This window comes from Cavia porcellus, unplaced genomic scaffold, assembly GCF_034190915.1.
Source record: "Cavia porcellus strain 051 isolate PalLab524CR breed Dunkin Hartley unplaced genomic scaffold, mCavPor4.1 scaffold_21, whole genome shotgun sequence".
Lineage (NCBI taxonomy): Eukaryota > Metazoa > Chordata > Mammalia > Rodentia > Caviidae > Cavia > Cavia porcellus.
In genome coordinates, this window is record NW_026947504.1 from 20,594,871 (window position 1) to 20,617,947 (window position 23,077).

Genomic DNA, 23,077 nt, shown 5'->3' on the forward strand with positions numbered 1-23,077 from the left:
ATGTGTTGGAATTTGGATTCAGTTAACAAGACACAAATTTGGAAAAATTCAGGTTGAGTAAGAGAATCAACTTCTGTAGTAATCTTTCTTGGTTTACATTGTCATTTGCCTGTACCCACCTTGAAATTGAACTAAACAATAGTCCAGATATTTCAGTTTTACAAAGTGCTAAGTAAATTGACCAATTTTTGTTGATTTGTGATTTAGCCAAAATGAATTTTTAGCATCATATTTGTGAAATACAGTCCTACTTTCCGCAGTGCCTATGATGTTAACCTTATGTAGTTGGATTCAGGAGTACCTGATTGTTCTGTGACTGGAAGTGATCAGATCCAAAATAATGGATGAACACTCTGGAAGCTGGCGCTTTTCGGTCCTGAGTCAGGCACAGCTGCCTGGAGCGTTGCTTTCCTATAGAATTCCAGGCAGTGGCGGGAGGGAGCAGGTTGGATGGGAAAGCCGGAAATATTTTAGTTAAGGCACAACTTCCAGCTGAGATAGAGTCAGTTTATTATGCAAAGGAAATGAACTCAGCATTAGTCAATTAATGTCTCAGAAAACCAAATCTGTGTGCCACTTGAGCATCAAAGATGCCTTAATTTTTTCTTCATCATACAGACTTCTGTTATTTTGGCCTTTTGTCCTCATAGTTATTAATGAAACAAAGACTTTTTATTCCCAAGTCCTTATGTCATTCTTCCCATTGCCAACAACTAAACACCAGCATATTTTTCCCAGGCAGTGTGTTTTGTGTTTTCATTTATTATGATCAAATTTGAATATTTTGGCTTAGAACCAGTAGGAAAGAAATTTACGTAATTTTTTTTAAATTTTAAGTATGTTTTTCTGCTTTTTTTCATTTAAAATATAATTCTGTTAGAAAAAAGAAATAGAAGATAATAAAACATACTTAGGAAAAATTATGAATGTATTTTTGAGAACTTTCAATGGTCCACTTAGTGGTAAGGATGTAGCTTCCTTTTCCAGTGTTCAGTTCTCAAAATTTTGAAAGAAATACAAATTATTCTGTAAAGTACTTGAAAAGACATTTGCATTGGAGTTGATATCATTAAATGCAGTAGAACAAAAATTTGATTAATCCCTTCTGCATTGTATCACCCTGCTTTGTCCATTGGGGTGATGCGTAAAGGTGTCCTCAGCTTTGGCGTGGGCCTGTACTCTGTCCTCATCTTGTGTGGAAGTGACAAGACAGTGACCTCATTGCTGTCACATCTGATTATCTGTTCTCGCTCTGCACCCTCGATGGTTGGCGGCATCTGACGCAGCTCCTCACGCACTCCCATCTGCAGAGGTTTTTATTACTGCTCCCCAGTGCAACCATCCTCTTCTTCCTCCTTCACTCCTCTGGCCCATGTTCCCCACCTCTTTGCTGAGTCTTCTTTATCCTGCTGCTCTCCGATCTGATGCATGGAGATTTCCCACCAATCTTAGATGCTCTTAGCGTCTCTGTATATAGGGTCGCTATATATACACTCATATATACACAGTATATACACTCATGCTTTGAGGGCCTCCTACAGTGACTCTCCAGCCGATTGCTCGATTGCTCCATCTGCAATCTTCTACTCCCCCTGGCTTGTGTTTTCACCTGTCTGCAGTCATTGCCACCAGCTATCTTACCAACATTTTTGGTATAACATATCTAAAACCAGAGTCCTGTCTTCTGGCTCAGCTCTTGTGTTTCACTGAAACATTTCCATCTTAGCAAGTGACAACTCTGTTCTTCCAACTACCACCCCGATCCTTGGCATTAGGCTCGATGCCTGCTTCCCAAACTTCGTGAAATCTATCCGTCATTCTCGACATTTATTACTTTTCAACCATTTATCGCCACCACCATGGACACCCAGATCGCCGATGGCCATTCTTCTCTCTTTTCCTCATCTCCTTGATTCTTACTATAGGCTCTACCTTACCTCCCCGTAGCACACACATAAGGTACTACCGTCTAGTCTCATTCACACATAGTTACCAAGTAATCCTTTTTAAACCCAAGTCAGCACATGTCATTGCTTGTCTGGAACCCTGAGTATGAAAACCCTTTGCTTTTCTCTCACTGAGAGAGAGCCGCAGTCCTTGCCAAAGCTCTGTCACTGAGAGCTGTCACTCCTACTGTGTCACTCTGAGCTGCCTCTCACCCTCTGCACCATGGCCACACCCACTTACCTCTCATTCATATATGTTGAGCATGTGCTCATCTGAGTTCTGCTGTATTTGCTCTCGGTTGAAATAGTACTCAGTCAGTTCCACATTTTGTTCTTTTTAAGTGTCTGATGCTATATCATTGTAAGTCAAGATTTCTCTGAACATCTTGGATGAAATGAAGGTCTGTGTCCCCTTTCAACTGTCAAACTGTTTAACCTGCTTTATTTTGTTAGAGTTCACTAACCCTTGACCACGTATCTAGATCCATATTGTGTGTGTGTGTGTGTATACCGGGAAGGAGGGAGGGAGGAAGAGAGTTTAAAACTTTTAATGTTGATGTACCCTAAAAACGTCTGGAGCTAGACTTTCCAAGTTTTAAACTTGATGCTGACACTACACTAGCTGAGTAACCCTGGGGAAGTTAGTTGACTTCTGTGTGCCCCTGTCTTCTCATCTGCAGATTTTTCCTACCTCACAAGATGGTTTTAATGAATACATAAAGTAGTGCCTGCCAATAGCTCAGCCAGGATTATCAGTTCCTATTACAGTTTATCTTACTTGAAATGCCCATAGCTAAGGTGATAAACCAGGAATTTGTTGTGGTCACTGAAAGACCTTTTAGATTCACCGTAGTCTTGCAGAAGTCTGTCTCCTCTGTGCTGCAGAATAAATAGATGTGAGCCTGTGAAGAGTCTGACACAGATGCATGGTGGGATGTGGGACCCCTTCCCACTATTGTAGTTTTACCCAGAGTGAACATCCGAGCCAGAGAGACACAGCACAGTGACTGTCCAGCTCTTTCCACACTCTTGCCTCGTAACTTTTCTCACCCAGTCAAGAAGAAATTGTCTTAGTGTCTGTCCTAATGGCACAAGCTGTGGGAATGCCTCTTCTGGGCATCAGTGCTCCTGTCAGACACTTGCCAGTGTCCCCACAATTCCATGTCCAGACGGGGGTGGGGGTGGAGGGGACTGTTGAATTTGAAGGTAAAATTTGGATCTGCACATCTTCCTAAAAGTGTTAAAATAAATACCGTAAGAAAACACTTCACTTTTTCAAAGTCTGTGTCATAAATACTATTAACATTCCATTAAAATGTTTTCTACATCAGAATCACTCGAGGAACCTGTTGCAGTTCACATTTCTGTGTTGTGAACCTGGAGACTTATGAATCTGCATTGTGTAGCAGGAGCCTCAGCTGAGAGCTACAATTCAACAGTTTCATAAATCATTCGTATGACTAGTTAGGAGTTGATAGGACATGTCAGCTTTGGGTTCCTCTGCGTGCATGCACACTCGTACACAGCAGTGAGAGACAGAAATCCAAATCAGTTGGCAGGTATTTGTTACTTGTTCGCTTCAAATGTTATCATGCCTATAAAAGTTTTGCTGACCACACGTTATTCCCATTAGTCTACATGAACAAAATGATGAAGTGAACAGTATTGTACTGTTCAAAAGGAGGAACTTAAATTTTATGTGGAGACACTCTAAAAGAGTTAGGAGTTATCGCTAGATAATCAGACTACAGGTAATTTCTGTATCTTCTTATACTTCCATATTTCCTCAAGGAATTTACCCTCAAGCGTTACGTTTGAACTAGAGATAAATACATACACATGCATGCGTGCATAAAGAAATCCCTGAGAGAAAACTCATTACATATTGGCCCTGAATATGTCTTCATGCTAGATTTATAGGCAGTGTTTATTATCTACTTTTTTTAAAAGAGTTTTTTCTCTGTAGTTATTTGTCAAATAATTCTTGTCAATTGGAGAAACACAGGTTTCTCTATAACAGCATAAATTGTGTGTGGTTTATTGATGGGTACTTTGGGGAGAGATGAGATTATTTGATGACTTTAACATAAATTAAATATCAAAGACTTTATCATAAATCTTACAAGTACTTTTCACAAAGGTAGTGTTGTTATCATGGCAGTGCAGTGTTCCTAAGTACAATACCTTGAACAACAGTGGCTTCTTTATAGAATATCAGTAGGTATAATTGAATTGTTATCAAATTGTGAGATAGAGTGCAGTATTTAATTTCCATGCATATGAATACCTCCTTTAAATGTAGGTCCATGTGTGTTCAAGGGACATGCTGTTAAAGGTTTGTTCAAATTAATTCCCTTGTTTTTTTAACACTACAAGAAATGACCTCTGGTGTGCACCAAGGAACTGTATTTTCCTCAGAGGTCCATGCCCTCCAACCTTCCCAATTCCTTTTCAGACAGCCTGAAAGGGACGTGTTGGCTCCACATCCAGGACAACCGCTGTGAGGTGAATATTAATGGAGCCACCCTGAAATCCGAATGCTGCGCTACCCTGGGAGCTGCCTGGGGGAGCCCCTGTGAGCGCTGTGAACTAGGTAGGAGCAAGAGCCGGGCAGCCAGGCTTCTCCTGGCTGGGCTCCCCTCGGCTGGGACACCTCCTGCACTGTATTCTTTCTTCCGCAGTGAAGATCACATGCCTCCCTCAACTGTTGACTTTCCTACCTAAGTTCTCACACCTTCTGCAGTTAATATTTGGGGTTTTTTTTTTTCCTCCTAAGATAAGCAGACCTGAATATTTTCAGACAAGAAAAGGAATTCATTAGAATCTACATGCTTCCTTGTCTGTATTCTCCAGTCTTCTCATTTGCGTGTGTCTCAGTAACCTATAACTCTTCCCCTCAAGTGTTTGGTTTACTCGGAATTCACTTGACAGTTTGAGAGCAAAAGGGAAAATCTCGATAAGGGGCAATGCCAGTGGAGTTATTCAGCCCAGCAAATCCTGTGCTTGGCTGAATTGGAGAAAGGACGGCTGGGTGCTCAGCCTGAACAACCCCATCTTTAATTCGTACTTCCTTTATACTGTTGCTTGAATTTGGAGACCCTTTATGTCCTTTCATCATGAAGTAAGCACCTGTCCCGTTGTCCTTACAGATACAGCTTGCCCACGGGGATTGGCCAGGATTAAAGGGGTTACTTGTGAAGGTGAGTATATTCTTGGCTGGTGATACAAATGTTTATAGCAGTCCCTAACGTGAATGTTTGCTCTCAAGCTTTAGAGACAGTTAGCATTTGCAAAAACCTTGGAATTTCAGTTGAAGTACTCAGTCTAATCAACAGATGCATTAGCATAATGCTCTGGGAAGCAGTGAAGTTTCCCATGTCTCTTCTTTATGCAGCTGGGTGCATTTCATAAGGACATCGCAAGCCTTCAAGGCACAGAACAGCTGGCAGGGAGCTTGTCTGGGCTGATTTTTATGGATGGGCAAGGCTGTGGCTGTGGTCGTTTTCACAGCTGGTGACTTAGGAATGCTGGTGGCTGGGTTGTAGAATATTTTTGCTTAACTAAAGTAATAATCCACATTGTATTGCAAGTTGAATATATTACACAGGCATTGAGGCCACACCTGTTTTTCTATTTGTAACATATTTATTCCTCTGCTCGCTCCATTTCCCTGCAGATGTTAATGAGTGTGAGGTGTTTCCTGGCGTTTGTCCAAATGGTCGCTGTGTCAATAGCAAAGGATCTTTTCATTGTGAATGCCCGGAAGGCCTCACGCTGGATGGAACGGGCCGCGTGTGTCTGGGTAAGATTTATGCCCTCATGTATTTTATGCTTGAAACAAGCCTTGAATTTTCTTACTTTGGCAACAGTCTAAAACCACTGAATCTATACTTGGGAAACCTGCTTCAAATAAAATACTTTCGGGAGAAAATGATCCCATAATATTTTAAAAATGAATGTATGTAAGTAAAATTAAACTAAAATATTTAATTTCTGCCTAATATGGAAAGTTGGTGTTGCTCAAAAAACTATCTTCTGAGTTTCAGTTTCTTTAAATAGGTACTTTAAGCAAGCTCAATATTTTGTCCTGAGTTAGTGGAATACGAAAGCTGTGAACACAGAAGAAAAACTGGAAGTGAGCATTTGAAAAGAGCATTAACATTTCATTCTTGCTGTACCCTTTAGCAGCAGGGAGTCACTAGCAAAATTATGTCGTTTCACGTAGAAACAATGACCAGGTCTGGTCCTTTACTGCTTTAGAGTTGATGCTTTCCAAGTATCTTATTTTCCAAACATCTAAAATGAGAATCTCTTTTTTCAACACTAATATTAGCATGAAGATTTTGCCTTTTTCTTTATCTGCCTCATTTTTGACTCCACTGAGTTTCATGATTTTTCACTTACTTGAAGAAATTGCTTTTCCCAATAAGCTATGGAACAGTAAATATTTAGTAAACATTTTTACATGGGCTCATAATTGAAATTTAAGAGTATCATAGTTGGAATATGAGCAGTGGTAGAGCTATGCACAATCATTTTTATGAATTTAAATGTATCAGTGATTTTTAATTAGTAAGAAAAACAAATTTGCGTATCATAAAGTTTAGTTACTCTAACACAGATTTCATTTTAAGTTCATTTTCCCCAACGCATTTAAATTTGTACAAAAGGCATGATCAGTTTCATTCAGAAATCATAGTACCCAAAAAATAAAAATTCTTTTTGGGATTTTAAATATTTTTAAATTAGCCTAAAATTAACTCTGTTTATAAGTAAGTATCTTTTGAAAATGAGACAATAATAGTATCTGTATGGTCAAATGACTAATGCTAACGAGTTGCTCAGGCAGCCAAAGGACAAAGTAAATGCAGATATATAACATTGACTGTAACCCATCAGTAATACCAGTTTCCAATAACATTCACAATCAAAGCCTTCGTAATATTTTAAACTGTATATTGGGTTCTTTGTCTTTGTAGTTAAATGTTTTTGACATTGTGTAAGTTGAACTGCATTGATTTATTCTAACCGGGGATATGAGGAAAATTTAAGAGGAGATTGAGCCGGGTATGATGGCACATGCCTGTACTACCAGCATTTAGGGAGGCTGAGGCAGGAGAATGGAGAGTTCAAACCTAAACTGGACAATTTAGCGACATCAAAAAATGAAAAATAAAAGAGATTACGGTATGAACATGTTAAGTTATTCCAAGAACAAAATCAGAGGTAAATTGCCATAGTAAACTTGCACCAGGAATGGCAAAGTCACTTGCCTTCAGGAGGCAGGCGAGTAACGTAATGAGGGAAGAGACCGTAGGAAGCAGTGGAGGCCACAGCGAAGTGCAGGGCAGATGCACCACGCAGAGGTCTCCAAACCCGCGCTTTAATTTTTATGCAGAGAAACATGTAGAGACCTCGTGTGGCCCGTGTGCTGGCTGGTTCGATTCCTGATGTAAATATGGACAGGAATCTCTGCAGTAAAGACAGGATTACTCCTGCAGGCTATTGCAACTTTTTACATACTTAAGTTTTCCTCTGCCCCAGTTTATCCCAAAAAGACTTCTTGCACGAATTACTTCCCCAAACACGCAGTGTGACTGGAGGAAGGCAGCGTTTTTAGGCTGGTGTTCTTCCAGGACACTTCCCTGTTTCCTGAAGAGCCTTCCTTCCTGGTGAGGGTGTTGGGCAGAGCGGGCTGTATCTTAGACCAACCCTGGGAGCGTGTGGTACCCAACTTACTGGGCCATTGTCACACTTCTCACACACTGCAAAGGTCAGTTTGGGCTCGTGTTAATGTAGGATACAAAGCAGAATTACCTAGTGTGAACATTTATATACACTCTACCAAGTCAAAATGAAAATTTACCAAAGTGAAATTTTCTTTTAAACTGGGACTGTTTAATTACAGTGCTTAAGGATGTAATAAGTTAAAGATGGGTGCTAAAGATGCATGTTCTTTTAGTTGAGGATGTAAAAGAATCCTTATTGACAGTAACTAAAATAGACAATACTTTAATTTGTGTTGATATTTCCATTTGGGAACCACTTTCCTTCTGCCAGTTTTCAGGTTCAGAAAAGGATTTAATGTCTAGAAATAATTTTATATAATAAGTCATGTTATAATCTTATGAAAGAAGTTATGTTAATTAAGAAAATACTTCTGGAATTCACCTGTATTTGTATAGGCAGTTGTTTGATTGTAGTTTGACCACCAGCTCTGCTGACTAAGAGATAAACACACTGTTTACAAATGGTGCTGGTTTACCTACTGTAGCTATTTGCGGATACTCTCTTGTGCTGGAAGGCACAGGCTAAGTACCGAAATGCTGGTATGTTTTGAAATGGAAGGGAAAATGTGACATTTCAGCACAAAACGTGGCCTCCTAATAAAGAATATTTACATAATTAGGGCAAAAACCACAAGGCACAAAACAAATTTGGAGAGAAACTAAAACTTCAAACTCAGTAATGCCATGTTTGGTTTTGTGAAGCATTTGTAACAGTAGTGGCACATTGTTGTTTGGGGTCTGACAGGGCCCTCATAAGCTGCTTTAAGCAGTTCACTGAACATGGAGAGTCCGGTCATCAAAACTATTTTATTCCTGAAGTGAGCAATCCAAAACAATAAAAGAATCATAGGTGACAGTGTGCAAGAGTCTTGTCTCTAGGAGTTTTCCCCCTCCAGGGTACTTGTGAGAACAGGGGCAGGGAAGCAGGCCTCGCTGGCTGAGATGCTTCTTTTCACGGAGTCCATTCCGGGGACTGGGATTCTGCATCTCATCCTCGGCAGGTCTCCAGGCTGCGCTCACCTTCAGTAAACGAGGCCTCCCTGGTTGTTTCCGCTAACCCTGGGCCTCTGCCTCATTCCCGGTGCAGACATCCGAATGGAGCAGTGCTTCCTCAAGTGGGATGAGGATGAATGTGTCCACCCGGTCCCTGGAAAGTTCCGCATGGACGCCTGCTGCTGTGCTGTGGGGGCTGCGTGGGGCACCGAGTGCGAAGAATGCCCCAAACCTGGCACCAAGGAGTATGAGACCCTGTGTCCCCGGGGCCCGGGCTTTGCCAACAGAGGGGATGTCCTCACCGGAAGGCCATTTTACAAAGGTAACTGCCAGCAGGCAGGGGCCTCCACACCGACAAACACTCCTCTTTCTTGGCAGGTGGTTTTCTTTAAACACATGATTGGTTGTCGACCTTATGCCCCAGGTGTATCAATTACCTATGTAAGGTGGTGGTAGAGGAAAGCTCGAAACAGACCGCTCACCTTCCCATCCTCGCTTCCTCCTGCTGCTCCTTCCTTCCCACAGCCTGAAGACAGGTAGCCCTGACAGCTGCACAGATAGCAAAACCGTCTCTGCGCCTCTTCATTTGTGTAACAAAATAATCTTTTTTCAGTGGAGATTTTTCATATAAGATCAGTATGGTCTCTGAACAATCTGATAGCTCTCTTTTTTGCTTAGGTATATTAATATTTTCGATCACGATCAACTTTTAACTTAAAGCGATGGACCTGCCCATATATATCAGCATTTCTGCTTTATTCTGCTTTTAGATATCAATGAATGCAAAGCTTTTCCTGGGATGTGCACCTATGGGAAGTGCCGAAATACCATTGGGAGCTTCAAGTGCCGGTGTAATAGTGGCTTTGCTCTGGACATGGAGGAAAGAAACTGCACAGGTGAGACTGTTGTTTTGTTCCCCTTAGAAATCCCTGGGCCTCGTTAAATACCATCCTGTCAATGGAAACAGGTAAACTCGTAAGAGAACTGCAAAATACCACAGAACTGCTATTTGATTTATGTACAAGAATGGCATAAAAATGTTCTTCAAAATACATGAGAAATAAGGAATGTAGGCATTAAATCTGCAGTGATCACAGTAATAACTCGATTCACAAACATTTCTGTGCAAAAACAGTTCAATTCTCCACCCAAGAGACACAGGGCAAATTTTGCTTCTGTTTGTGCGCTCTGGGTGATGAGCGTGACTGTGGTCATCTTCCCCAAAATCATGGAGCCGATTAAGGTCATGAACCAAGGTACCACTGTATATACACTTGAATGGTATGTTGGCAAACATTTTAAAATCTGTACAAAGCAGGTATGATTTATTTTCCTTACCTGAAAATAATGATCTTAGTAATTAGGCTTCAGGCACTATCCATAAACATATCTATAACATTGTCTTAAGTTACAAAAAAGATTTTAAATTTTTACTTGATAAGATAGCAAATTATTCTAAACATGTGAACTGTTATTCTAAGATCTTATTTTTAGAGCTGTCTTTGGATTGGACGCTGTTCTCCTAGTCTCCCACCTGCCCCCTCATGGTTTCTGCTGAAATATCTCTCTGGGTCCCTTCCTGTGCCTGCAGCACAGAGGGCTGCACATGGTTTCATAGCTGTGTCTCTGGTCCTTTCCAGTCGTGCCTGCCCTGTGGGCTCATCCCCCACACCAGTGGCCAGCGACTAATCCTCTCAGCATAGATTTCTCCTGCCCAGGAGAATGGCCAGGATGGCCAGGAGAATGTGAAGAGGATCTCTGAGTTTTCTACTGTCACCTTCAGCCAAGACCTTGCAAGAACAGCTGCCACTTAGCAAACTCCAGTTGCCTCTCTCTTTCTGACACATTCTGGATTTTTCTGAACACTCTTGAACTTACCCAACCTTCATACCTCTCACAGCCTTCTCTGTTCTCTGTCTTCTTTAGTGAGATCAAGTGTCAGTCTCCTGCTCAGGTAGACTCCAGATAAATCTGCTTTTCTTCCTTTCTCTGGCTCCAGGGAAGAGAGGATGTGATACTCTTGCACTTAAGTCCTGCACCTGACTGTCTTCACCGCTGCTGCTGCAGCTTCCTCCTCTGCAGGATTCACACCTCCCCCCAGCACCTCCACCTCCTCTTGGTGCCCTGTTGCTTCACCCGTAAACAAGTCCAAGCTGTCTGCTGTCCTCATATCTCCTCTACCTGTCATCCTATACTTTCACTTCCTCTCACTCCTTCCTTGAAGCCAGCCGTTTGTTTTACAGTTTAGACTTTTGCTGTGTCTAGTTCAGACAGTGTACACACTTGCAAAACACTTTGGCGCAGTTAAAACAATCTCTTACGGTGCAGTTTCTTTGCTGGAGTTGCCCAGAGAAGAGTGACTGTGAGGAAGGTCCTCGCAGCCAGCCGAGGACTTGCCTGAAGAGAGTGGACACCTGAGGGCTTTCTGCTGATGAGATTCCCTGGGGCTGAGGAGGGGGGAAGTAGGTGCTTCCTTCCTGAAGAGGACCTAGGTGACACAGCACAGGGTGTCCTATGTCACATACTCCTCCGGGTCTTCCCACCATTTTATTTATTTTGCACAGTCAGATCCTTCATGTGCACAGCCACTGGGTTTATCATTCTCAAGTAGCGCTTTGATTGTGTAACTTCCCACAGAACTGCTTCCCCGCTGACTCAGCTGTGTGGTTTACAAGAAGCTGCTTAGGGGTCCTCCAGTTCTCCACATTTTTTGGCATGAAATTGGCTAAGTCATTCAGTATTTCATATACTTTTCTTTAAATGAAGACCTGGAAAATTTGTTGACAGCCTTGCTTTGTTTTGGGATATGCAGTAAATCCCCAATTCACGAACATTCGAGTCACAAACCTTCACAGGTATATTGTGAGGACTTACTTTCTCAGACTGCAGATGGACCTGACTCATGATATCTCCCAGAATGGAACGGTTCGTAAGTCGGGGGCTCACTGGAAAGCGAAATTCCTTGGAAAACAGTTGGCTCTGCTCTTCGCAGCACACGGGGATATCCTCACCCCATGTGTACCCTCAGTCCTCCTGTGCATCCTGCCTGTGCTGTTTAATCAGCCTCAAAAATGACCCTATGACGTGTAGTCTCTGAGATTCATTACTATCCCCCTCTGCCTTGGTCTCTTGCCTATCTATTCCACCTCTTTAATATTAGAATTTCTTTGTATCCTTCAAGGACTAGTTTGGAGCCACCTCTTCCACAATCAGCTCTTAGCGAAGAATCACTAACACACATATGTACTTCCCTTAGCACTTGGCATGTGTGGATTCCCTTAACTCTGAAGATGGGTTCTACACCTTGTCTTACAGATAAGATCAAACACACAGAAGTTAATGACTTCACTAGACTCTAACATCAGATACCAGGTTGGGGTGTGCGGCCCCAGAGTTCACACTGCACAGTTGGTCTAGAAGACTGAGACCTCCCTTTGAACACGCACAGGTTATCTGCTAACCAACTTTTGTGATCACAATCTTCCAAAGTAAATTAATCGAAATAAAGAGACAGTGGCAGAAGTATCTTGCCATGGTAACAAAAGTATTTTAAATGTCACATTTTCTTAAACACGTTGCGAAGGTCTGAGTTCTGGATTGAAAAACCTCGGAGGCCTGAGCGATTTCTCAGAAGACTATTTTTTGAGAGTACAGAAACTGCTATCAAAGGTCCTTATTTTCCATAAAGTATAAAATTTGGCAAACACAGAAAAGTCATTTTCTATATTTTTTGAAATTTAGATCACTTAGCTCTTCCCATCTGATGTGACCCAAAATCACACACCGGCCTCTGCATGCCCTGCCACCTGAGTGTACCCTCTTGCCAGAGGTGGTTGGTTCTCAGTGTCTGCCCAGCAGGCTGCCCCCAGCTCTGCGGTCTGCTCAGAGGCCTGTCCTGTCTCCACAGGGGTGTAGTAGAACCAGCAGTGCCTTTGCACCTGCCAAGCACAAGGCTTGGTTCCCCTTGGCACCACCACCTCTTTGGCCACCCACCTCGTGTGACCCAGTTGTCACTTGGCTCATCCTTCAACTACTGTGTCTAAGCCACAAATACATAGTTCCAGAATACCTCCAAGCCAAAAGACACCACCTGCCTGTGGGCTGTGACAGTTTTGGCAGTTGGGAAAGGAATGTCCCTAAGGCCCGGCATCTCTGTCTGACCTGGAGGCGCACCTACTGCCCCGGGTCACTCACTGGTCCAGCATTTGCAGTGTGAGCACCTTCACGTGAAGGAAGCCAAATCCTTGTTTCCAGCCTGAATGCCTTCTTAACTCTCTGTGTTTTCTTATTTCTTTGAAACCACACGGTATAGACATTGATGAGTGCAGGATCTCTCCTGACCTCTGCGGGAGCGGGATCTGTGTCAACACACCTGGCAGCTTTGAGTGCGAGTGCTTCGAGGGCTACGAGAGCGGCTTCATGATGATGAAGAACTGCATGGGTGAGTGTGAGCGGCGCTTACCAGCCCTGACACCAGGCCACCCCCAGCTCCTCAGCCACCTTCGCTGGGCTCAGAGTTGTGAGCTGCTTTGCGAGGAGCTGGTATGAGAAAGAGAAAAGAGTGAAATGCTAGACGGGAAATCTAACCCTGGACTGCTCTCAGGATACCCACCTCTAGCACAGCATAGCAATGTTATATGTGGAAACTGTATTCTGTTTACTCATAGAATCAACACACAGAATAATTACTTAGACAAGATGCACTGAAAAGGGATGCCAGGGCCAGAGATTTAGCTCAGTGGTTTAAGTGCTCCCTGGCAAGCGTAAGGTCATGAGTTCGATCCCTGGTACCAAAAGGGGGGGTGCCATTGTGTAATGACCCACAATTGGTATCCTCTCATGCTAATCTCCTGTGATCCCTTTATTCGCTCAGGGTTATGAACTCTTGTGCTATTCCCAACCTTTTAGGCTACTATTTCATTTTCAAAATGTAGTCTCTATGAGCCTAAGAGTTTCTTCACTTTGATTATGGATATAGATACCAAGATAACTGCCAACCATATATGATATCCTGAGTCTATGGTGAGATAATGCAAAGATTGTTTACTTCTATATCTTAGGTATCATTTTATATCAATAAATTTCTTGATGGTTTATTATCTTATGAGTAGAAATTCTTAGAGTTTTCATACTCATGTTGGAAAACATGAGGACAGCTTGTCCTCCCTCTCACTGTTGAGCCACACCGCAGAAAATCCCTTTCTCCCAGGCTGTATGTGGTGAACAGTTTCTCCTCCGAGTTCTTCAATGGATCTCACGTTTTTACCTTTCAGACATTGACGAATGTGAACGTAACCCTCTCCTTTGTAGGGGTGGTACCTGTGTGAACACTGAGGGCAGTTTTCAGTGTGACTGCCCCCTGGGACACGAGCTGTCACCATCACGAGAGGACTGTGTGGGTGAGTCTGTCCTTCCGGCACACAGTTCCACTGGGCACGATGGGTAAAAAGAAAGACTCCTAGTGAACTTGTTGTTCCAGGGCATGTGAAGTCTGGTTTGTTACAGGGCGAAACTCCAGACAGGATCCAGGCTTTGTCTTCCCAGGACTATCAGTGGTGGACCTAAGTGATGGCCTCTCTATGGTTACAGCATACGCGGGTGGTCCGTGTGTAAAGGACCTTGTGTGAGGCCAGGTAGCTCTGTCCTGCAGTAGAATGGGATGGCTCCGCTCCGTGACTGTGCACCTGTGCACACACCTGTACAGTGTACATCCCTTGCCCAGCACCTGCTAGCCACTCAGTCGCCCTCAACTTAGAAGGGATGGCAAAGGGACAGGAGGACCCTATTGGCTGGTCCCTTAGGGTGGTCACTAAGGCCGTACAAATCATTCAGGCCTTGAGGTTTGCTGGATGTTAATGTACTGGCCCTCCAACTTTGATTTAGCCGGAAATCATTTTCTTCATGGGAGCTCTTCCTTGAAACTGTGCTCAGTAAGACAGATTAAACAGAGCACTTTGCATGGCACCTTTTAAAAATAATCTGAGCACACTTCCCCAGTACTCATACATTCGTTTACAAGCCATAGATTTTTCTGTGCTGATAGAAGAAGTGAATTTTAAAACATGATTCAACAGGCATTTTTAAAGGATCACCTAAAAAAGTAGTAAATAATTGTATTTTAATAGTAGTACAAAAAGCTTTTTCACTCTGGCAACAAATATTTATTTGTGGTTGACTATATTGTAATACAATGACTCAGAAATCTATTTCTAAGTTTGGCTCATTTTTTATGAATCTAGTAAGTGAAAAAAGTACTTCTCAAAGGTATTTATACATATTTCTGTATGAATAAAATATATTCTTCATGATCATGAGCACAAATCCATACCACACAGTCTTTGTGGTGATTTTGTGAATATCACATGGATTTTTTTTTGTTGTGTCTCATCAGTGTACATTATTAGAGTTTTTTGTTTTCTGTGATGGTCCTTGTGGGTTTTTGTAGTAGGTAGCCATATCATTAGTATCAAGACCTCTCTAGGAAATGCCTGTTCTTCAGGGATGTCTTCTGTGTGTAGGAAATTCTTGGTTGTGACCTTCCCAGTTAATCAAGAGAGAGATGTTGGTATCTGTTTGGCTCAGCTCTGGTCCTTTGGTCCCAGAGTGTCCCAATATTGTTACAAAAGGGAGAGTAGCTGATTACCACAGATGTGCCATCCTAGCTGACATAGCAAAATTGGCAGTAACAATAGCATCAAGCACAATTTAGAAACTGACACACTATGGTAACTCTTAATGTTGTGCTTTAGACAGTAGAAGCTACGTCTGTGGTTGTGAGTTTGTATGTAAAGTGTTTCCCCTTGGGAGAGTGGTTTTACCCTTGGTGGGGAAATTTAGGGAGGATGGTGTGTAAAACAGAGGTAACTGGCAAGGAAGTGGAAGCAAGGCTAAAGGACAAGGGTGGTCCTACAAGGTTTGGGAAACTAGGGAAGGGGCAGAAAGAAAGGATGATGGAATATTCAAGGGACTGGCTCAGCTTGGTCTCTGGCTTTGAGGTATAGGGTGAGTATTCTCTGACCGGAGTTCTCCTAGCTGTTTAGGAAAAGGAGGGAGGAAGGGAGGGAGAGATGAAGAAAGGAAGGAAGGAAGGAAAGAAGAGAGGGAATGAAAAGGGAAAAAAATGAAAAGACAAAGAGAGGGAAAAAAAATTGAGAGACAGTTGAGGTCAGAGTCCCAGGTCCACCCCGTGCTGGCGGTGGGTCCTGTGGTGTGGAGGGGACACAGTTTTTAACTTGCGTTGTGTTTGACAAACTTGCATGAGGAAGGAAATAGGTCAGTTTTCCTTCTCTTTTAGGGCTGCAGTATCAGTACTAGTTTATCCTACCAATCTTTGCATGGGGTTTTAGAAACATATCTGCCCACCTTTATAAAGGTTAATTGATTTAAAAAAATACAAAAAAAAACAGGCAGCATGGTCTGTAGGTCCCCCTACCCAGATTAAAACATAATACAGTGAAAGCAAATAAACAGGTGAGGCCTTATTGTCAGGGTATGCAGGCCACACTTTGCTGCTAACAGAAACCAAGTGAGCATGCCAGTGAGAACTCGTAAGTCAAGTAATGGTAAGCTTCATTTCTGGCATGCGCTATATCTGTGTAGTCTGATGTGGGAATCACTAGCCACATGTGGCTTTGTAATTTTAATTAAAAGAAATGACCTTAAAATCCTGAGTCACTGTGTGTGCATTTCAAATATTAGGTAGCACGTGGAGCTCAGTACTGAGCAAGCAGTTCCATCATTCTAGAAAGTTCTGCTGGACAGCACAGTTGTCCGTAGGAAGGATAGACATTAATATTTCAGCATTTTCTTGAAACATCCTGGATTGTTTTACTTCTCCCTAAAGTATACACACCCCTTTGGAGATCACCACTCCATGAAGCATATTCTTCATTGCTAGTTAGTTGACTGTTATGTAAAATACTGATTCTGTGTGTCTTTTATAGATATCAATGAGTGTTCCCTGAGTGACAATCTGTGCAGAAATGGAAAATGTGTGAACATGATTGGGACCTACCAGTGCTCTTGCAATCCCGGATACCAGGCCACTCCAGACCGCCAGGGCTGTACAGGTGAGGAGAGGCCACACATGTCTGAGACTTACATTTCTCACATCCCGTAGGAAAACTACTCTCACCAAATTTACACTGGTGCCTAGGAGAGTCCTTTGTCATAAAAACAAATCCAAAAATGAGGGCAGTGTTGCAGAGAACCACAGTGTTGGTGCTAGAGGACTCCCTGGTCTTGTCTTTAAAGTGCTCTGAGCTACATAGATAATGTTTCTGAGTCCTTTAATCTTCAGATACTGATGTTACATGGAATGCCGCCTAAAAGGAAGTGAGAGGAAAGACTGATGGTATAATGCTAATCAACTCAGGTCTTAGGGAGAGAGATCCAAAGCCATTTTAAGCAGGATCTGTTTAAGAAGAATAAAAGCTTGTCTTTGTGAGGAAGTCGAGCTGACAAGTGACGTGGTGGCATCACTGTTTCCACAGACATTGACGAGTGCATGATCATGAATGGGGGCTGTGACACGCAGTGTACAAACGCCGAAGGAAGCTACGAGTGCAGCTGCAGCGAAGGCTACGCCCTGCTGCCGGATGGGAGGTCCTGCGCAGGTACAGGAAAGGAAACCACAGACCTCGTGCATTCCATTAACGTACTCTTACAAACATGACTGCAGATATGCTGCGGAGAGCTGAATGCAGAAAAGCTATTTGAGATTGATAAAAGGCTATATGCGTGTGTGTGTGTGTGTGTGTGTGTGTGTGTGTGTGTGTATCTAATATAAACTTGTACCCTCAGATATCGATGAATGTGAAAACAACCCTGAAATCTGTGACGGTGGCCAGTGTACCAACATTCCCGGAGAGTATCGCTGTCTCTGTTATGATGGCTTCATGGCTTCGATGGACATGAAAACGTGCCTTGGTGGGTCTATGAGCAACAAATAGCTACTCATGCGCACACACGGCGCTATGTGGATGTGAGGGGAGGGCGGCTTTTGCTTGTTACTTTAAAATTTCAAGCCACTGTCTAGAATTATAAAATCTGAGAAAGAAAAATTATTTGAAAGAGAAAATCTCTAAGACACACACAGCAGATGCATTTGCAGTACGTCTTGCAAAAAGATTGTATTTTAAACTGTGTCTGTGGTATTGTATGGTTTTATTTTTAAAAATAGCTTTAAATCACTATAATCAGTAGCTACTAACCAAGTATTAAAAATGGACTTTCTAGATGTAAATGAATGTGACTTGAATTCAAATATCTGCATGTTTGGAGAATGCGAGAACACCAAGGGATCCTTCATTTGCCACTGTCAGCTGGGTTATTCGGTGAAAAAGGGGACCACGGGGTGCACAGGTACGTTGCTGGCTTGTGCCCTCTTTGCTATAGCTTCTTTGGCTTCCAAAGCCAACTTCAGCCTGCTTCTCCTCCCCTTGCACCTCTTAGACTGGTTTTCCACAGCCAAGCCACGACTGCATGAGCAGCGCTCACTGGCTCTACGAGGGCTGCGCTGCGCATGTCACGGGGTGCACTGTCCTGGGAGCCCGGCCATGGTGCGGGTTGGGGTTGGGGAGCCTGGCGTGGGCTGAGACTGGAGCCGGGCTTGGATCTGGTTGCTTTTGGCGGCTTTGCTGCGGCACCCACTGTCCTGTTGTCTGCTGCCCCCGTGGAGATGCGTGGAGATGGAGCATCTGGTTCCTTGCAGGGATCCCAGATCTCATCCTTTTGCAGTTCTTTGAAACCACAGAAAATTAGTCCTGGGTACTAGTTAGCAATTTCTTCCTTTTTTTCCTCCTTCCATTTGCTTTTGGCTTCTTTCTCCCCTCTCTGCCAAAATTGCCTCTGTCTTGTCTTTATTTTCTTCCTTTATTCACCCCATCCTCTTTATCTGTTTCCTTTCTTCACTAATTAGTTTTAGCCCTTGCATAAAGGTGGGGTTAGAAGGTGACAACTTCAAGGTTTTGGACCAGGCTTTCCTCGGTGTTCATTTTAAGAGCTTGTTTTAAGACCCCTTTTTTTCTCTCAAGGCAAGTGGTAAAGGGTTTAGGGTACAACCAACCTTAGGCTGACTCCTCCAAAGTAACAAATGGACCACGTAACAAATGGAGGTGTACCGTGCATTTTCACCACTAGCACTCTCACCAGAGTTGATAAGACACCAACAGCTTGTATGTGTGTACTTTCCACAGCACAATATGCAACCAGTGAACTAAACTAAACAGACTTTTTTTGTATTATAAAACTATTTGGAAGAAATCTACTTGGTTTATATATGTGCGTATATTTATGTGTGTATATCTGTGTGTGTATGTGCGTGTGTGTGTGTGTGTGTGTGTGTGTGTGTGTGTGTGTGTATGATTGAACAATAAGGAGATATTCTGAGAAATGTCATTAGGGGATTTCGTTATCATGTGAACATCACAGAAATCTAATTACACAAACTAAGACAGCAACCTTACTGGGGAATATAATATTATGAGTCCTCCATCAAATATATGGTTTGTCATTGACCAAAATGTTAAGCAGTGTATAACTATATGTGTGCACATATGTATATATACATGTAATATATTAGGCACAAAATACACCTCAGTGAAAACACCTAGTCGCTCTCCATTTCCAGGGAACTTTTTTCTAAGCTCTAAAATGGGAAAACAAATGCACACCTAAATGATAATTTTCAGAAACTTTAAATATTGTCTTTGATCAATGATTATATATTTTTTAAAAGAAGATGAACTACTAATTTTAAAAGAAAGTCAAGCTTTTTCTTATCTTCATGAAAAATAATAAATATTAATGGGAAGGACTAGCAGAGTCCCCCATTTGGAAACGAGGTTTCTTTGGACAACCAAAGTCTAATGTCCTCTATGTGGAATTTTATCCAAATCTTTTCAGGGATGGATAATAGCTGCTACATCTCATCCTGTTGGGAATGGCTGGCAGTTTCTTTTAGGGAAGGGCTTGTGTTTCCTGAATCAGGAGCTTCAAATCTTACTGGGGTCTCCTATCAGTCATTACTCACTAGAGAGACCTATTCTATTTAACACACAGTATATAAATATTAGGGTTTATAAATTGACCAAGCATCTGTAATCCCAGCACTCAGGAGGCGGAGGCAGTAGGATTACCACAAGTTCAAGGCCAACCTGGGCTACATGGTGAACTCAAGACCAACTTCAGCTGCATATGGAGACTCTGTCTCAAAATACCAAAAACAGATTTACAAGGCAGATACATAGTGGCCGTCTGCAGAGTCAGGTGTGCAGGAGTGCAAAAGGGCTGACTGTGCACTGGAGACACGCAGGATGCCATAGAAAGCCATAGGCCAGGGCTCACTGCAGAGTCCTCCACATCCGTATCAGGAGGCCAGAGGGTCTGCACTCGCAGCCAGGAGATGAAGTCCAAGGTGAAGACTAGAACTCCTCTAAAGAAGCAGAAAGGAAGCTTCTTTCTCCATTTCCCTTCTATGCTGTTCAGGGAAAAGCAGACCCAGCCTGGGGCTTCTGTCTTCAGTGAATTCCTTCACCCACAACCCGAACTCTGCTGATTCAACTCAGCTGGGCATTTCTTACTCAGGTCGACACAGTCAGTTAGCTATCACAGGTCTAAAGTAATTAAAAACAAAAAATGATGATTTTCTAAACAGCTCCCTTTTAAAATCCACCTATACAGAAAGATTCTTCGAAGTAGGAATAACTAACTTTCAATTTATCTTTTTCTTATTAACCGTGGTTTCTCAGACGTGGATGAGTGTGAAATCGGTGCCCATAACTGTGACATGCATGCCTCATGTCTGAATGTCCCCGGAAGCTTCAAGTGCAGCTGCAGAGAAGGCTGGGTAGGAAATGGCATCAAGTGCATTGGTGAGTTTGCGGGTCCTTTGCTGAGGCGCAAAACTCTTAAAGGTTCTTGTCTGCACAGTTGTTAACCCACATGTACAAATAGGAACATGCTTCTCACTTTTCATTTATTCTCTTGTAAATCAAAAGCTCTGTCTTTAGTTGCAGGGGTAACTTCTGCCTAAGAGGTCCGTTTAGCCTTAATATAAATGATCAGATTACAACAGGATGCCTTGGCATCTGATTTTTCATGCATGATGTTCAGTAAAATGTCTTAACGGATAGCTGATAATCGAGACAGCTGTATGCGGAAAATGACTAATATGTTTTTCCAGTCTTTTTGATGCAGTAATCCATGAGATTTTGAACTCAGTGAAATACACAGAGGAGACAAAAGGTTTGTTCCAGACGGCCTTGAGTGCATAGTGAATGGTCCATGCTAGCTTTTTACTAGAAAAGAGAATTTGTCTCACAGGAAAATCCAAGTGATTTGTTGGATTCACAAAATCTGATTTGAAGCAAGGAGAATAAGGGAAACCATCTCCCCAAATCCTGTAATGTATACGCCAGGGTCCAATAGTAAGTCCTTTTAGCAGTGAGGCAGGGTGCTGGATTATGCCTGCGTGTCATTCACGGTGCTGTTCAATGTTTTCGGTTTTGCCTGCCTTAACAATAAAGCATTTTTCTATCCAGTGAGAATAACCCAGGTCACGTTAGAAAGCAGGCTGAACTGATCTACCCATGATGAGGCTTCAGTAAAAGCTTACAGGCCTACAGTAAGCATTAAAGAACCATCTCCTGTGTATGTCTTACCAACAATATGTCACTTTTTTGTAGGTTACTTTGAGTGTGCTTTTATACTCATTGAATGTGTATGAGCCAACTGTAGGTTGTAAATTATAATTTCCGAATACCTTTGCTGTGTGACATCCTAAGGTAGCTTCATTAAGTTTATAAGGACCTGTCGGTGGTGTGGCCCTCTCTGTAGCGTTACTGTCACAGCTTTACACCGCATCCTCATTCTGCGTGTGATGGTCCTTTGTCCCTGCCGTCCTGACTCTGTCAGCCTCCCTTTTTTGTGGTCTCTGTCTGTTTGTCACTCCAGTCACCTGTCTCAAGACAGCCTGACTAGTACAAGAGATTTGACAGTGTCTAGGCACCTGTGCCCCCAAATGTCATCCCAATCCATCCTTTCCTTTCATCTCTGTTCTGATTAACCTCTCCCTTTTGCCTTTGGCACTCTGTCAGATGCTAAAAGAACCCCCTCGTAGGTTTACTCTTTCTCTCCCTGGTCTCCATGCATTCTATTCACTGAGAAACAGCAGGACATTTAAATCACAAATCTGATGTTTTCACACCTGTCATTTTGAAGCTATTGCGTTTAGGAAAAGCCCCGATTTCATTTTCACAGCTCACTTCCAGCACTCTGTAGAAACCCTCCACTGTCTCTCCAGCTTAGTCTCCCCCCACGCTCCCTCTCACTGGGATTTGCTGATCCAGACTCCTCTAGTTTCTTGGTCACACTACCATCCCTTTCCCATGACTGGAACAAAATACCTGATACTTGCAACTTACGAGAAGAGAAGTTTATTTGGGCTCTAGTTTAGTAGGTTCCTTCTGTGGCTGTCTGGCTCCCAGGAAGAAACAGTGTGCTGGACGGACACTGCAGAGGAAAAGCTGCTCACCCTGTGGTGGCCGGGAAGCAGCAGGAGCAAGCACAGGCCATGGCAGTGGACAGACTTTCCAAACATTCAGTGATGCATGTGTCTCAGTCAGGCTTCGCCCTCACGCAGCGCATTAGTGTGCACTCTCACAGCAGCCGACTGATGAATAGTGTCCAATGACGCAATCACTTTTAAAGCCCCATCGCCGAGTATGTGAGATTTGGGGGGACATTCTAGATCTAATCCTTAAGAGTCACCCCATGTTAGTTTCTCCTCAGTGTCTTTACAAGTTAGTTACTCATTCTGCAGAAAATAACCCTTCACAACTTCCCTTCACTGAACTACTTAATCAGTGAGGCCTGAAGTTAATGAAAAATTATTTCCTTCAAGGGGCTTTCCTTGTTCCCACAGTCCAAATCTGATACTGTTTTTACTCTCTATTTGCTCCTTGTAATTTTCCTTATATGCAAATAAAAATATTTAATTTTTTCTATGCTTAACGTACGTCTTTTCCAGTAGACTGTGAACTCTGGGAGGTCAAAACTCATATCTTGCTTTTTTATTTATAAAATAAGTTTGAAAAGTCTAGGTCTCTTTTCCTGTTCTGAGATTCAGAAGTATTTCCAGAATTGATCCTTTTATTAGTAATAAAACAATAAAATTCACTCAATAGGAGTAAGAATGAAACTGATTTTCTTTTAACTTTTAGTTGATTAGATCTCACACAAAATGTTTGAATTAATACTTTTGGCCCATATTTGTGGCATGGACATTTTGAATTACGATTCTGAGATCTTGGGGAACTGGGGCCGTGACCCTGCCAGTACACTAAAACA

General features: G+C 42.5%; 1 protein-coding gene across 1 annotated transcript in view; it reads left to right on the forward strand.

Annotated features, from left to right (window-relative positions):
• The window catches only part of Fbn2 (fibrillin 2), a 224,999-nt gene that overhangs the window by 148,199 nt on the left and 53,723 nt on the right, over positions 1-23,077 (forward strand). The window contains 12 exon segments of the mRNA XM_063232411.1: positions 4,402-4,539; positions 5,096-5,146; positions 5,623-5,748; positions 8,823-9,050; positions 9,499-9,624; positions 13,041-13,169; positions 14,002-14,127; positions 16,672-16,797; positions 17,221-17,343; positions 17,531-17,656; positions 17,966-18,091; positions 20,479-20,601. Coding sequence (XP_063088481.1) covers positions 4,402-4,539; positions 5,096-5,146; positions 5,623-5,748; positions 8,823-9,050; positions 9,499-9,624; positions 13,041-13,169; positions 14,002-14,127; positions 16,672-16,797; positions 17,221-17,343; positions 17,531-17,656; positions 17,966-18,091; positions 20,479-20,601 — 1,548 coding nt within the window.